This window comes from Semicossyphus pulcher, unplaced genomic scaffold (assembly GCF_022749685.1).
Source record: "Semicossyphus pulcher isolate SPU_LCO1_2020_fin unplaced genomic scaffold, fSemPul1.0.p SCAF_20, whole genome shotgun sequence".
NCBI lineage: Eukaryota > Metazoa > Chordata > Actinopteri > Labriformes > Labridae > Semicossyphus > Semicossyphus pulcher.
In genome coordinates, this window is record NW_027211694.1 from 10480001 (window position 1) to 10495898 (window position 15898).

Here is a 15898-nt window from a genome sequence, read left to right on the forward strand (position 1 = left end):
AAAATAGCTCTGTGTTTGTCTTAGGCAGAGGCTGGCCAGTGTCACACTGGACTGAATCTACACACACACGGGGTCACACACACTTATTCTTACACACGCCTAAAGCTTGCATACACACAGACAACTTGTGAACATGCACGCACATGAGTACATCCTCATGAGCACACACACACCTACAGGACGAACACACACACACACTGTCGAGGGTGACAGCATGGAAGAGATAATACAGCTTACACGGGAAGCTGCTTTGGTGTGTGTGTCGAAAAATGTGTGTGATCTAAGCGAGGCATTAGTGTGTGTGATAAAGTGAGGGGCCTTAAGTGGTTTAAGGAAGGAGAGAGCCCGTGTGTGTGTGTGTGTGTGTGTGTGTGTGTGTGTGTGTGTGTGTGTGTGTGTGTGTGTGTGTGTGTGTGTGTGTGTGTGTGTGTGTGTGTGTGTGTGTGTGCGCGTGCGCGTTAGGGTTGGGGTCAGGTGCCTGGCGCGTTTGCGTGTATCTGCTTACTGTCTGCCTTGTCGCCGCTGCGATGACATCATGGCACACGACCGCCAAATGACGGAAAGAATGCCTCCTGTCTTCTTTACAGACGGAGAGAGGAGAGATGGAGGGAGTGATGACGGTCTGAGGAGGAAGAGATGAGAAGTGCAGGGTGGGCGAGAGAGACTGATAGGGAATAGGAGAGAGAGAGCCTGTAAGGGAGAGGGAAGAGAATGGCTGCCGTGAATGGAAACTTGTGTAATGTTCATATAAATATTTGACTTCTTTACTATTTACAATCATTCCCTACTCTTTAGCATACTGTAGTCATGCCAATGAATGTATATAAACATGGACGACGCGCCTACATCTGCTCTCTTTGTACAAAATTGAAGCCAAAATACCCCCCCATGACAGGCGCTGTCATCCTGCACAGGTGATGTCATTTGGAGCCAGAGCTGCGCAGTAGAGATTGGCGAGTGGAGCTGCCGTAGCCTCTTCCGCTAACCACAACACACACTGAAAGCCCCCCTCCAGTGAAAATCAAGTGTTTAACCTTGTAAACATCTCCAAGTCATATCATTATGTGTAACCTATGGCAACCACTTTGGCGATGCGCGAGCCAGCTTTAACCGCCATCGTAATTTTTGCAAACTGACTACTGACGTTAACGTTACTACTACTAATTACTACATTTGAAGCTGGCTAAGTTTCAGCAGGTTGCCACTAAACGATGGCAGAGACGTGTTTTGTTTTTGGCTGTATTTTGTGGGCGGGGACTATGAAGAAGGAATTTTTAATGAGGGACAAGGAGGAGATGCCTTGGGAGGATTTTTACAAGGTAATTAAACGTATTTTGTGGTAAAAACATGTCAGACACAAATTATTATTTCAAGCAGAGCATTTTATATGTCTTAAAAACATGACAGGAACTGCTCTTTAAATTACCGGGGGAAAAAACGCAAGGATCCCGCACGTCAGCGTGTTTAACAGCCGAACAGCTTCTTGTGTTGGTCTGAAGCAGACGTTCACAGATATGGAAACTTCAATGACTGTAGTGATTGTTTTACTTACGTCTCCTCTCACTGATCCTCCTCTATTCTGCTAACCTGGAACAGATCGGCTGCAGGAGCCGGATTTGTCAACAGAGCTGTCAATCATCCTTTTTACAGCATCAAATAACTAATTAAAAATAAACTTGTCAGAAAAATGAACACTTGGACGTAAATCAGCATGATAAGAACTAACTATAATGACAGAAACATGTTTGAGAAACATTTATTTGTCGTGTATTTTGATTTTATAGTTTGACTCATGTCCCATCTGTTAACATGGAGGAGGCGGGCTTTATGACCTATACTGCAGCCAGTCAGCAGGGGGCGATGGAAATGTTCTGGCTTCACTTTTAGGGAGCTGTCATGTCGTCCATCTTTTTTTACAGTCTGAGTCATGCACATACACTGTAGAAAAAAATGTTGTTGTTTTTTTAGAATTCTCCATATCAAAGTTCTTGTCTGCTGAACGTGTAGTAGAAAACCTCGGCAGAAGCCAAAAGCTGATTGGAGGACAAAACATTACAAAAAAAGTTCATAATACAATAAAAAATGATTTTAGAACAACTGAAACGTATCACAGCAACAACGATTTCATCATGTGTACCACTTATTGTGAGGTAATGCCATCCACAATACAGAGTAATCTAACAGGAATGTGGCCTTGTACATGTTTGACTCGTCCCAGCTCTGCATTGCTGGACGGCATTGTAATGTCTGCTACAACATTTGGGCAACATGCAGTTTCTTTGACGGACATCTGCATGCTTTTTTTAGCCCCTTACTTTGGGACACATCTGCATCAACAACGTCCTCTCATGCTGCGTTTTTGTGACACCTAAAAAAACACTTTACACCCAGATTGACTTTGTGATGTGCAGGGCAAAATTACCTCTACACTTAAGACAAAAGGAACCGCTAAATAAGGAAGTTTGAGTCTGTGACTCTTCGCTCACTGTTAGCAGACCTTCCTTTATCGTACCGTGGCCTCCTTATTGCTGCAGAATGGAAAGACTTGAAAGTAAAGTTACAGATCTGAGGCTGCACATCCTCTGGGAACCTTTCCTCCTCACCGCGCTGGCTGCAGTGTTCTTTGTTAGACTCAGTGGTAAGGACACATTGCCTGCAGAGCCGAGAGCACACTGTGTTTATTAAGTGCCCTCTGACAGCAGAATTATCTAAAGATTTCAAAAGAGAGCTGCACTTGAAACGGATTTTAATGATCACATAGTTACAGCAGCAGCCACAACCAGCACTTGTCATGAGCATGTGTTTAGCTCTAAAAGCAGAGTGTGTTTCAAGTGTGTGTGTGTGTGTGTGTGTTACGTGGAGATGAAGGGAGCACCATTGAGCCCAGAATGAGACGAGTGCATCTGGAATAAATATCATTTTATCACCAGGGTTTATAAGAGCCATGTGCTGGCAGGTAACCCTCAGATATGGTATAAAACTAAACGCACTGTTAGCTTTAACAAGACTAATGTTCCATTAGCCTTCCGCTCTGTGTGTGTGTGTGTGTGTGTGTGTGTGTGTGTGTGTGTGTGTGTGTGTGTGTGTGTGTGTGTGTGTGTGTGTGTGTGTGTGTGTGTGTGTGTGCGTGTGTGACTAAACCAGTAAAAGGGAAAGACTGTGACAGCGTTCCAGTGTCTCAATATGTGGAAGAAAGAAAATAGGCTCATAGCATTACTGAGTCCAAGAGTTGTAAAGTTAAAGTATTTATCATTTAAAGTCACCGCGGTAACTAACGAGGTTGACTTTAATATTTAATGCAATTAATTTTTGAGTGGATATTTATAATAATTATGCTTTTTTTATGTGAAATTTTATAATGACCGAGTGATTGGGTCATCTGTGCGCCAAGACAAGATTAAACACTGAAGTATTTTTAAAAGTTGGGCTTAATTTGTTTGGTCAAAATGAAGGATTTTTGTACAAAACCTTTGTACACATTTAGCTATGTGAAACTTAGCAAAAACTTTTGAATTGGTATTTAAACTCACGTATTATATTGGCAACATTGAAAGTATACCCAGGCCTAGCATCGAGTGTGAGATTTATTTGTATTCAGTCAGCTCCTCCAACAGTTAAGTCACAAAAAATACCAAAACAACTTAAATGCTGTTTTTTTTTTCTTTAGAATTGTAAAAAAATAAGATTCGCCATTTAAAGAAATAATCTTGACGATTTTCATTTAGATAAATGTCTCTTAAGTCACTATTGGCGAATGAGGTAACGCAATGGTGAATTAGCCTATGGCCCACTGATGAAAGCCTTTGCATTTGCTGTATTACTGACTGGGTGCCTGGTGCGATTTTCACGGACATAATCAGTTGCGCCCAGTTGGTGACGCGTTTTCCATCAGCCAGCAGTGGTTGGTCTGCCAGAGAGGGTAGGCGGAGCTAAGCGGCTGCTTTTCCGGTCTCTGCAAGTTTTGTGAGTAAACAGGAATCTACTAAGGCTGAACAAACAAAGAAAAGATCGATGACTACAGATACATCTTCAAAAATAAGTGAAAATCCAAAGAAAAAGAAACAAATTGGACGCTTAGATGAAGGCAAACAGTCTGAAAAGGAAAGCGACCGTCAGTGAGGAAAATCAAGAGTTATAACTGGAGCCAACCGTGGACGTCACAGATGCAACACTGTCTGGATATCTGGGAAGTGTGCTCCCGCAATTACCGTTTATCGTCATAGGTGCCGCCAAAGAGAACCAAACTGAAAACTTCGAGATTATCACTTAAATCTTCATATTTGATCATTTTGATAATGAAAAATGACATCAATATACAGTAAATGTATAATATGTAAGATTTTCAGAGTGATAATATTTATGATATAAGTCTTTTATAAGTCCTGCTCACCCTGTTGGGGTTCCATTGCGTTATAACAACCTGCTCACTTACATTATCCCTCTTATTACACGGCTTTTTACTTACGAAATCAATGATTTGAATATATTGATTTGGAAATGATTGTATTCACTTAAAAATGATTATATTTCTGTTTTCTATTTTAAAACAGTCAGTTACACTCACAGTGAGAGCCTCATCCCTGGCAGCGGTCTGTTCTTCATAGCAACGGTCTGTTATCGAGAAATAGCAGACCTCGGAATGCCGTAATTAACCAATCAGAGTCAAGTATTTAACACAGCCGTGTAATAACATATAATGTAAAGGTACATAATTATAATTCCTTGACATGATGCATCTTTTTTCACTTATCTGAAAAGTATTTTTATAAGTACTGAGCAGTCTGACCAAACATGGCCCGGGTATCGTTCTTCCATCCCCAGTCTCAACTCCCCCTCGCCCCGGGTCCTGACAGCATTGCAGCATCCTCATGCATGATGGGACACTTGTACACTGACAGTGTGGTCAGTGAGGTTACCCAAAGAATCTGTGGGTGTTCACAGAGTCCAAACATGTAATCTGTCTTCATTTAGACACTCATCACTGCATTCCTCGCTGCACCACTGTATCTTTATGTGTGTGTGTGTGAGATATCTTCATACATGCTTATCTATAGGTGCAGTGGTGGGGTTCAGGAAGGGGAGCTGATGGAAAATACGCCCTCCTTTGCACGCTCACTCTTTCTTTCTACAGTTAGTTGACGTTGATGGTCAATAACAAGAAGTTTTAACTTTTTCAACAAAAATGTAGCTGCAGAGAAGAAGATATATTTCTCCTTTCCCATCCAAGTTTGCGTCTTTGTGTGTGTTTTTGTGCATGTGTGATTGCGTGTGGCTAATCTTCGAGACCCGCGGGATTGTGGAATAAACGTTGTGATTTAGATTTCCGAGAATTCGGAGCCTTGGGTGTCCTCAGGGGCGACTCGGCCAGATCTGCGGCGGAGAGGAAGGATGGGATGGATGGGATGCGGCTTGTTGCTTCCCGGCCACATGGAATGCTATCTATCTGTCAGCCGGACCATTCGGAAGATAGAGAGAGACGAGAGCGGTAGAAAGACGGGCAGAGTCCAGAGAGTCATCTATATGTTTGTTTATGCATCTAAAAAAGTTAAAGGTAGTGAAACAATTGCTTATTTGCGAAATACACTCTATCTTTACCTTTTTGGAAGCGTTTGGCGTAACGACCAGATTTGTGACCCATACTTTGCAAAATACCCCAAATTCATCCTCCTAAATCACAAAGTGCTCTCCAGAGTCGAAGACTTCCCTCCACTTGTTGACATGCGATGGGTTCACTCTGACATTAACGTACACCCAAATTAGCATCCAGCCATGCAGATAGTTTTGGTTTCCTTTGTTCAGATTTTGAGATATCCGTCTTTGGGATTTACCCCAAACACAAGGGAGGCGACTGGAAATTCTTCGTGGTGCTCATAAAGCTGTGACATTTTAAAAGATTTTACAGGAACATCTTGTGTCCCTTTTACTCTTCATTTTAACTTTATTCCACAGAACATTTCAGCAAATTTCCAGATATGTTCGATAGTTTGATCATCATCATTTTACACCTCCAGAGTGTTGAACTGTCACACTGTCACCCCACACTTGGAAAAATAAATTGGAGCATCTAGTTTTGTTAGATTCTGCTGAAAGTTAAACTACAAGTTCTTGGTATCTTTCTAATAGTCGTGATTGAAGAAAACAAAGCTGAAACTGCTCTTGAACACCACCTAATTTATTTGGTCTAAAGTTAGCTGTCTTTCCAATTTATGTAATTAAATTAAAGACGAGCTCCAGTAATTTTTTAAGACATATAAAATGTTCTGCTTGAAATAATAATAAGTGTTTGATATGTTTTAATCTGCAAAATATGCTTAATTACCTTGTAAAATCCTCCCGAGGCATCTCCTCCTTCTCCTTCATTAAAAATTCCCCAATCTGCATTGTCCCGCCCGCTATGCACATTCCCAACCGCCCCCTTCGTCGCGAAAACAAAACGAGTCTCTGCCATTGTTTAGCGGCAACTTGTTGAAACTTAGTAATTAGTAGTAATAACGTTAACGTTAGTAGTCAGCAGTGAGTTTGCAAAAATTACGATGACGGTTACAGCTGGCTTGTGCATCACTGAAGTGGTTGCCATAGGTTACACATAATGATATGCATAGCATCACCCCGTCCATTAACAGGATTGGCTCCTTAGGTTTGTGATGTCTCAAACCTGCCAATCTGAAAACGTGTTGTTCAGCTTAAAAGCAGACAGGCCCAGCCATGGAGATGGCTGCTTATGTTGTCCCTAATATGTCCTGTAAGCACATGAAGATGTTTACAAGGTTAAACACTTGATTTCCACTGGAGGGGGGCTTTAAGTACGGGATAATGGATAGTGAGCAGGTTGTTATCGCAGAATGGAACCCCTGAAGGGTGAGCAGGACCCCACCGCGAAGTGCTTCTTACACTGCTTTTTACTTATGAAATCAATTATTTGACACAAAATATTGATTTGGAAATTATTTTATTAATTGAAAAATTATTATATTTCTGTTTTCCGTTACAAAATAGTCCCTAATAGTCACAGTGAGAGCTGCGACCACAGCAACGGTCTGCTCTTCATAACAACGGTCTGTTATCGAGAAATAACAGACTTCAGAATTCTCAAGTATTTAACACAGCTGTCAATTAAATCAAATTAATTACTTAAACTTCTAGTATTTCTAACAAAGTATATGATTGTTCTCTGTGCAGGCAAGAGGCCCTGCTGGCAGCCATAAGTGAGAAGGACGCCAACATCGCCCTCCTGGAGCTCTCCTCGTCCAAGAAGAAGAAAACCCAGGACGAGGTGGCCGCTCTGAAGAGGGAGAAGGACGGTCTGGTCCATCAGCTCAAACAGCAGGTAGGATAACTGTGAACACACACACACACTCTCACTTTGACATCCAAGTGCACTCTTGTAAAGGTGTGTGGTCGCTTATTTAAATGATGGGAGAGGAAAGAAGTGTGGAAAGGAGAGCACAGGTGAGGTGGCTTTGACGAGCGGAGCGAAGAAAAACAAGACATGCAGAGAAAGTGAGTCCAGATGTGACCACACTCCTCCGACCACCAGGGGTAAATTTAGGATTAACCCACCCCTCCCTCACTCGCCACACACAAACACACACAGAGTTCAAATGCTCGACAAATCTCCGCTGACAACACTTTCATATAAATTTGTGTTTATTTACATTTTCTGCCCACAGATACACACACACAACCTTACACATCACCTTACACGTGGTGTGGATAAACCTTCACAGAGCTCAAACACACACACACACAGATACCGACGTGCACACACGCACCCAGGCCAAAAACAAGGATATAAACATGACCAAATGCCTCTGTGGTTCCACACAGAGGTCTATTCACACACACACACACACACACGCTCAGACACACACAGTAAAGGTTCTCCTGGGTGTAGTGAATTAACCAGCTCCTCAGTGGATGAGCCTGCTGGGAGTTTGGTGGATTTCTTCTTCACTGTTTTCTCCATCTGTCCTGTTTCTTCCCATTTCCAGTCTCTATCTGTTTAGCCTTTGGAGACAGTTTTCCTACATCAACATTTATGAATAATTTAACACGTAAAAAGAAGGCTTAACATGAAGCCAGACATGTCTTTTTCTAGCTGCTTAACACCCTACTGGCTTCATACAAACACAAATGGAATAAAAATATTTACTGAACAAATATGCAAAAATGTATTGGGCTTAATAAATCAAAATATGTTTTTGTGGTGGTTTTGATGCTTAGACAATGCATTGTATGCAGTTGTTCCATTTGTAATTATACAATAGATTTTTGGGGTCGTGCATGCAACAGACAATGCAGGTGTTATCGGCCCCTGAAGTGGTCGCTATCAGTTGTCATTCTAAGTAAAGATGTCAGGTAGAAGGGCCCGACACTACTTCCTGGTTGACGTCCTGGATGACCCATTTTCCCATTGGAGGCGACACCTAATGCCTGTAGTATATATGATAGGAGCCAATTATTGGAGAAAGTCAGGTGACTTTGTATAAAGAGCCAGGAAGTCCACACCAGGAGGTGGAACAAACAGTAAACTTTTACAGAGGAGATCTGGATCTGTGTCCAGTGTCAGACAAGTTGGCATGACTTCACTTCCTGCTTTTATAGACTCTGTGAAACACCATGTTGTAACCGAAACCACAATCCTAACCAGGAAGTTTAAATGGTAAATTGACTGTACTTCTGCACCTTCTGTCCTTATGATAGGTGCAATTGGCCCTGTCTAATAGTAGCCATCTAATGGTAGTGATAAGAGCTGTTAACGGGCTGTTTAATGGTCTGATAACAGATGAAGCGGGTTGCTTCACATGACCTTAAATAGAAACTGTAGCCACCACCAAAGAATGAAAGGCACTCCTTCCACCTGCCAGCCATCATTTCCTATCTCCAGTGATCCCTCCATGTCATGCAACAAAGCAGGTGAAAAGGATCCCACACACATTACAAGTCCACCAATGAACATTTAGCACATGCATTCAGCTTGTACCATAGATACTTTGACATTAGCACATGGGATGATCTGTTAAACCTCTAACCCACTTGGCTGCATACAAACGCACGGACAAAATAATGGCTCCCAATATATCAAACTGGGATTTGAGAGCTTTGTATTCACTGTTATTCCACTTGATTTACAAACTGTGGAGCTAAACTGCCATTAAAATAACACTAATGGGGTTGTAATCCTCAAAACGGCTCAGATAGATAAAGTGTAACACTTCTTCTGTTGCCACTGATTTCCAGTTATTGAATACTGCCAAAAAACCTCTTAATGGAAAGAACGAGCTCGAAAGGATTCACTGAGACATTTAAGTTGTTCGCCAACGAGAGAGCAGATCGTGTGTGAAAGAGTGTTTGAATTGGTGTTCAGGTGAAAGGCAGGAGGTGTTGCCGAGACGCCGTGTCAAATGAAGTCATTATAACACGCATCACTCTCCTCTCTCTTCCTCCCTCATCCCTCCGTCTCTCGCTCAGTCCTATTTGAAGTCATTCATGACACCTCGGGGTCTCGAAGGTGGTTGCTGACAACACAGAGAGTCTACTGTCTGCTGCTGCCGTATGTGCGTGTGATAGTGTGTGTGTGTGAGTGTGCAAGGGTGTGAGCGGTTTTGCTCCGCTCTTGGTGTCTCTATCCCTCGCTCTCTCTCTCTTCTCTCCGTGGTGTCATAATTTTCGGTCTTTCAAAGATGGATCAGGGCCGAGACTTCCTCAATATTCCCACGTGTGTGTGTGTGTGTGTGTGTGTGTGTGTGTGTGTGTGTGTGTGTGTGTGTGTGTGTGTGTGTGTGTTTGCAGTGAAACCTGGTGTAGTATTTTTAGCTCCTTTAGAGTGACACATACACACACTTTGCCCCTGATAACCTGCCTGACAGATCGGACAGAGACAGAGTGAAAATAAGAAATTTAAAGTGAGTATGAAGTAAACGATTTGGCGAGCTGTAAACTCTTGGCAGGTGTAAACAGAAGGTGTATTTTAAAGTTTTATAAAGCACAAGCTAACAAGCTAAGTTTGGGTCAAACTTTGGATTTGCTGCATGAATTTGTTTCACTTTTTTACATGTGTTGGAAAATCCACACCTCCATTTTTAGACGTGTTTTTGACAGCCATCACTTGTCAGTCAGTCAGAGGTTAGAATGTGTTTATTTTTTTGAATGGATGATGCTTTAGCTATCAATGATAACTTATAGCGCAAAAGTGATTTTTTTCTGCAGTCCTTATTAAATTAAAACAAAGGGAGAGGATCGAACCAAACTTTATAATCATGCATATTAAATGAAATTCAATTCTCTGGGGGAATTCAATTAAACTAAATGTATACTACTCAAAAATATTAAATTAAAGGGGGGGTATTATGCTAATTTTTAAGCTTCATATTTCACTCTGTGATACCTGTGGTGTAGCTTAGCATAAATTACAGTTAAAAAACTCCTCATGTTTCTCACACTGGTGCTCTGTGCAGGCCCTCATACAGCCTCTGCCTGAAATGACTCAGTCTGCTCTGTCCCTTTAAGAAACCCCAACCCTACAAGCCAGCTTTCTTCTGATTGGCCGGCTCTCTGAAGCCTGCTGAGGCTGCACTTTGTGATGTCACAAAGTGTAGAAAAAACTGTGTGAAACCTGGCGTTCACAGCAGCCTGCAGACTGAGCTGAGAAGCCTGGGGATTACACCACGTTTAGTCTGAACATCCAACACTGTAACATTATATATGTCTTAAAATGTGAAACAGCATAATACCCCCTCTTTAAACCATTTTACAAGGGATTTGGGGTGCTTTCACACCTAAAGTCCATCTGTTTGATCCAGACAGAAATCTATTTTTGTGAAGTAATGTAGGGCTGTCTATAGGATGATGTGAATGTTTGTTGCCTTTTCAAACATTTGCAAATAGCAGATAAATAGCTGATCGTATAATTAGGAAAAAAAACACAAATTTCAAAACCTAAAAAACATGAATGACGCATAAAAACCCACCTGTGTGTGTTAAACGATACATGTGTGTATCCCTGAAAGTGTTCCCTGCCCTTTGACCCCCAGCTGCAGTGAAGGCAGGAGGCTGTAGATCAAGGTGACCTCAGCTTTCTTCACCCTTCATCTCCTCTCTTTCTCACAGTCTTCCTTCCTCCTCACTCACCATGTTTTATTTCCTTCAGCAGTTTTGGACCTTTGTTGGAAAAGAAAGAGAGAGGATGTAGAGAAGAGTGTGTGAAAGCAAAGATAAACTGGAGGGATTGTAATATTTTATGAAATGGAATAAGAGGAAGGGAGGTGAGGAATATACCACCGTCTGAGAAACCATGAGACACATGTGTTTAACATTTCCAGGTGGTGTATGTGTGGCCGTGTCCTCAATTGTTCACCATCTGTGGGGCCAAAACGTCCCTCTTTTATGGACATTTTTCATACTTTGGCTTGTTTCTTTAAAGAGCTGTGTAAGATGATGGTTTGGTATTTCCCAAGGTTCTGATTAGGTGTTATTTTTTAGCTAACCCACCACAGTCTTAAATGATATAACAGAAACACACACACACACACAGGACACTGGCTTACCTGTGAATGAACCTCTTCCCTCAACAGAAGGAAGAATATTCTTTGTATTAGTACTAGACTAATTTAACTGACCAGCATTACCTAGCCAAGTAAAGTAAAGCTATCAATCGCTGACATAGAACAAGACATATGCTGCAACTCGACTGTGTTTCTGGTAGCAGATGTGGTGGGACTGCAAATGAGACCTAGCAAGCTAATACCTTCCTCCATTCTTCTGTCGTCTGATTAACGGTGCAACCATAAAACTCAGTGCCCCATATCGCTATTTTCAAGTGAGCATGTGAATGCAGCTCTCCGCAGCAGTCCGTTGTCAACGGGTTTCTCAAAAGCGTGAATGAAGCCAATATACAGCCACGGCCATGTTGGTTTACTGGAGCCTGAAGTGACCAAATTTGGATGAGAGGGGGGTAATTTAGAAAAGTGAGTGGTTGAAAAACGCTGTGTTTATTTCAGTTGTAAAAATTAGCATTTTCCCATCTGCTGTAATGTTATTTCTTGTTGTCTGGTGCCTCAAGTGGCCACTCGTGGAACTGCACTTTTTTGCATTGGCTTCAATTTTCAACACTGGAGGTTGCCGCTTGGTTTTAGCATTTATATAGTGTGTTGGGAGGGGTTATGTTAAGGACGGTTTTGTTTTAGTCATCGAGTCACTCTTCCAATAAAAAACTGTTAAGTGATATTTAGTTAAAGGCCTCTTTACATGTGCGCGACAACTATTTTCTAACACGTTTAATATGTTAAGAAACAAATCTCTGATTTTGCTTTACCCGGTCTTTAAATCCTGTGAACAGATGGATGTCTGATGGCTTTTATTATGAAGTAATTGCAGTTGAAAGAGGTTATTTCTGGTATTCAGGACACAAATCTCAGTCCATCAATGAACCAATTTATTACAGATTGTGTCCATGTGCATGAAAGCATAAAAACGTCTTTAATTCCACATTTTTTGTGGTATTTCTTCTTTAGAGTCATGGAGTTTTAATTCATTTGTATCTCTTATCTGTTTGTCATTATTACATTATAATTATCGTGACTTCTCTGTTACTGCCAAAAGTAAAAAATGTGGGTCAGATCTAATTAATTCCTCTGTAGAGACTGAAATTATTCCCCAGTGCTGGACTCGCACACTTTTCATTGTCATTTGTAATTTTCCACTTATCAACGACTTACTCCTCTTGATGGAGAAACTAATCTAATTCTTTATCATGATGAAATAGTCCTTCTCCAACCATGACTCAGCAGCTTTTCATCATTGATAATTGCTCAGATATCAACAAAGGTTCTCCTTTCACCACTGCAGGCAAAGACACACAATAATCCAATCTAATATTCCCCCGAGTCTTATCACGATCAAATTATTTCCTTCCAAGCATGACTCAGCAGATTTTCCCCCTCACTTCGCTCCGTGTTCATTTGTTTCTCATTCTGTCCGCTGTCAGCGGGTTAGAGCGGAGCCGCGGGAAGGATAGATGGAGGAGGAGACAATAGGGGGACGAGGAGGAGTGAAATAATGGAGTGATGATTAGATTAGATTAAGTGAGAAAAGAGAGAGTTGGCCGAGAAACAAGTGAGCTGAGGTCAGCATTCCTGACAATTAGAGAAAAGGGGAAGATGCGAAAAAAAGGCTAGCGAATAAAATGAGAGAGGAGGATTGGGGAGGGTGTTAATTTTCTTCTTTCCTTTAGTTCTTTGTGTTATTGTCTCGCTCTAACCCTCTTTCTTTCACCCTGACCTTTACTCAATCTATTCCAGAGCTTCTTTTTATCTCGATTTACTCCCCCCTGACAACAAAACAAAGAGTTTTATGGTAAATGGATTAAAGCTCCACATGCTGACGAGCGAGCTAAAAGCTTCCAGCTTCCACTTTGTAAGTTTGTTAGCTTGATTGTTAAAGAAACAGTAAGTTCATAAAGTTGGCTAAAAAACATATTTGTACCATCGACTGCTGTCACATAACTATCTGCTGTTTATACCCGAACACATGAAGTAAAAAAAAACTTTATAATGACAGCAATATTTGGAATCAAAAAAGAAATCAATGTTGAGACAAAAGCTTTAAACAAAACAAGGAAGGAAAAAGCAAAGAGAGACAAAAAAAGCATAATGTTACTTTAGCTACAGGACTGAGACACTGAAGTTCTGCTTATTAGAGAGCTAACAGATAAAGACAGGAAGAGGGGAAAAAAGAGGAAGCTACATAATGAGGAGAAAGAATGAGGGGGACAATAAAAGATACAGTGTGTTTGTAGAAAGGTAAGGAGATTTGAACGTAGAAAAGCCATGTTAGAGAGACAAGAGATCGTGTACCCTCTCGAGGCAGCTTATCCTCTTTGATTTAACCCTGCCAATGTCACTCCGCCTTTGATTTTCATGCTTTCTTTCCTTATCCATGAGTTTTTTTTCTCTAAGTTTAATAGTGAATTGTTCATTGACTACAATATCTCCTGATACCAACCAGTCAAACTCAAAGGCAAAAGTGATTTAGTGAAGATATGTAGGAAGGGAAGGCCCATGTCTATATCTCTTAACAAATGCAGTTTGAGAAAATCACGAGAAGAGGATTAAGAAGCCAGTGTAGTCTGCTTTGTCGACAAACTTTGGTGCGGGGTGTGATGGGAGTTGACAGAGGAATCCAACCCCCGCCCCACCTCTGCCGCAGTGACAAAACCTGACCCTTCTCTGTCTCTTGACCAGCCCGGCTAGCTCAGTCGGTAGAGCATGAGACTCTTAATCTCAGGGTCGTGGGTTCGAGCCCCACGTTGGGCGCTGGAGTTTTGTACCGCAGACCCTGTCCACTCATCAGATCACTTTCCCACCTCACACTTCAAATCCGAATTGTGATTGATGTACGTTGAAAAACCAGATTATGTTGAGTCACACTCTCTGCAGCCAAACGTACCCAGCGCATCTGTTGTTTTTATGCGTAGGGGAGGTTGTTGTTCTGTTAACCAGCATCAACTAATGCATTTTGCACGAAGTGTGAGGGGAGTTGACCATGGATACCATCCATACCAACTGCATTGTAGTATGCTTTGGCATCTGCTCTGTCTTGAACTGGAAAGCACTGTAGAGAGAAGGTCAAAACTGCTTTACTGGTACTCAGCTCCCTACAATTAAGGCAGTCGAGTGCAGGCCATATGAGTGAGGGACTTGCAACATTGTTAAGGACACAACTCAGCTTGGCCAAAGACTGTAAATCCTCTACAGTTATCTCTGTTCCAGGCTGTAACGTTGCTCAACTCTACACCATGGACCATGGACATTAAGGGGTTAGGTGTCCTGGATAACCTAGGACATCTTTTGTGGTTGTGGGGTTTGGTTGTGTAACCAGCAGTATTTTATAAGAGGACATCTACATTTTTAGTCTTCTTCATCTAGAATATGTTGTTATGAGTGTTAGAAGAGTCCACCAGAAACCCCAACCCCCCACCTTTCAGAGTCTTCATGCAGCCTCGAAATCTGACCCATATCCACCTGCTACCCAGCCCGGCTAGCTCAGTCGGTAGAGCATGAGACTCTTAATCTCAGGGTCGTGGGTTCGAGCCCCACGTTGGGCGCTAGACTTTTGTACTATGGACTGCACTGGTGAATTACTTGAGCACAGTGTAACTTCCCTCCTGCAATATTTCCTTACACTTTAAACCATTACCTGGTTGTCTGAATGTTGATGAATTTATTTGATATTGATGAGAGGCATAGATTACTTTGAACTGTCTGGGAGTCATGTTGTTTTATACAAAACAGGGTATGAGAATGGCCAATTTGACTCAATTTTCAAAACAATTAATATCCACAAACTTTTGTGAAAAGTAGAAACATGAAAAAAAAAGAGTCGAGTTGATTGAACCTGCCACTCAGGTTGAAAGCTGAACTTGGAGACCATACAGAGAGGAGCTGCTTCAATGTTTTAGTTGAGAAATACTGGAGCGTCACAGCTATTATGGACTTATTTAAAAAAGAACATATAAATACACTGGCGTGGGTTCAAAAACTAATTTTGGAAAATATCGTCAATATACATTTTAAATATCTGCAATTTGTATTTCTAAGGAGATTGTGGAGAGGAGAGTAGAAGATAAACATAACTCCTCAAATGGTCAGCGTGTGTTTGTGTGTGCTTGTCTACAGGTGAAGTGGGGACCATGAGTTCTGTACTAATGTGGTTTTAAGATGACTGTCCACTCATCAGATTAATTATAAGAGGGTGCATATAATTTAAACTATAATAGTGGTAGCAGTAGTAGTAGAAGGAAGAGAGAGACAAATAAACATCACTACTCAGATGTCAGAGTGTGTCTGTGCGTGTTTGTTTACAGTTGAAGTGGGGACCATGAGTTCTGTACTTATGTGGT

The 15898-nt window shown here is 41.5% G+C and overlaps 1 protein-coding gene and 2 non-coding genes across 7 annotated transcripts in view; all 3 read left to right on the forward strand.

Moving 5' to 3' along the window:
- LOC138599323 (ELKS/Rab6-interacting/CAST family member 1-like) overlaps positions 1-15898 on the forward strand; it is a 154923-nt gene that overhangs the window by 111402 nt on the left and 27623 nt on the right. For all 5 annotated transcript variants that reach the window (XR_011308717.1, XM_069670927.1, XM_069670928.1 and 2 more), the window contains one exon: positions 7180-7327. Coding sequence is in view for 4 of the 5 variants with exons in the window: in XM_069670927.1 (XP_069527028.1) it covers positions 7180-7327 (148 nt within the window). In the remaining variant the exon portion in view is untranslated. The remainder of the gene's footprint in view (positions 1-7179; positions 7328-15898) is intronic.
- Positions 14240-14312, forward strand: trnak-cuu (transfer RNA lysine (anticodon CUU)). Its single transcript has one exon. It is a non-coding gene; the product is annotated as a tRNA-Lys (tRNA).
- Positions 15031-15103, forward strand: trnak-cuu (transfer RNA lysine (anticodon CUU)). The gene has a single exon. It is a non-coding gene; the product is annotated as a tRNA-Lys (tRNA).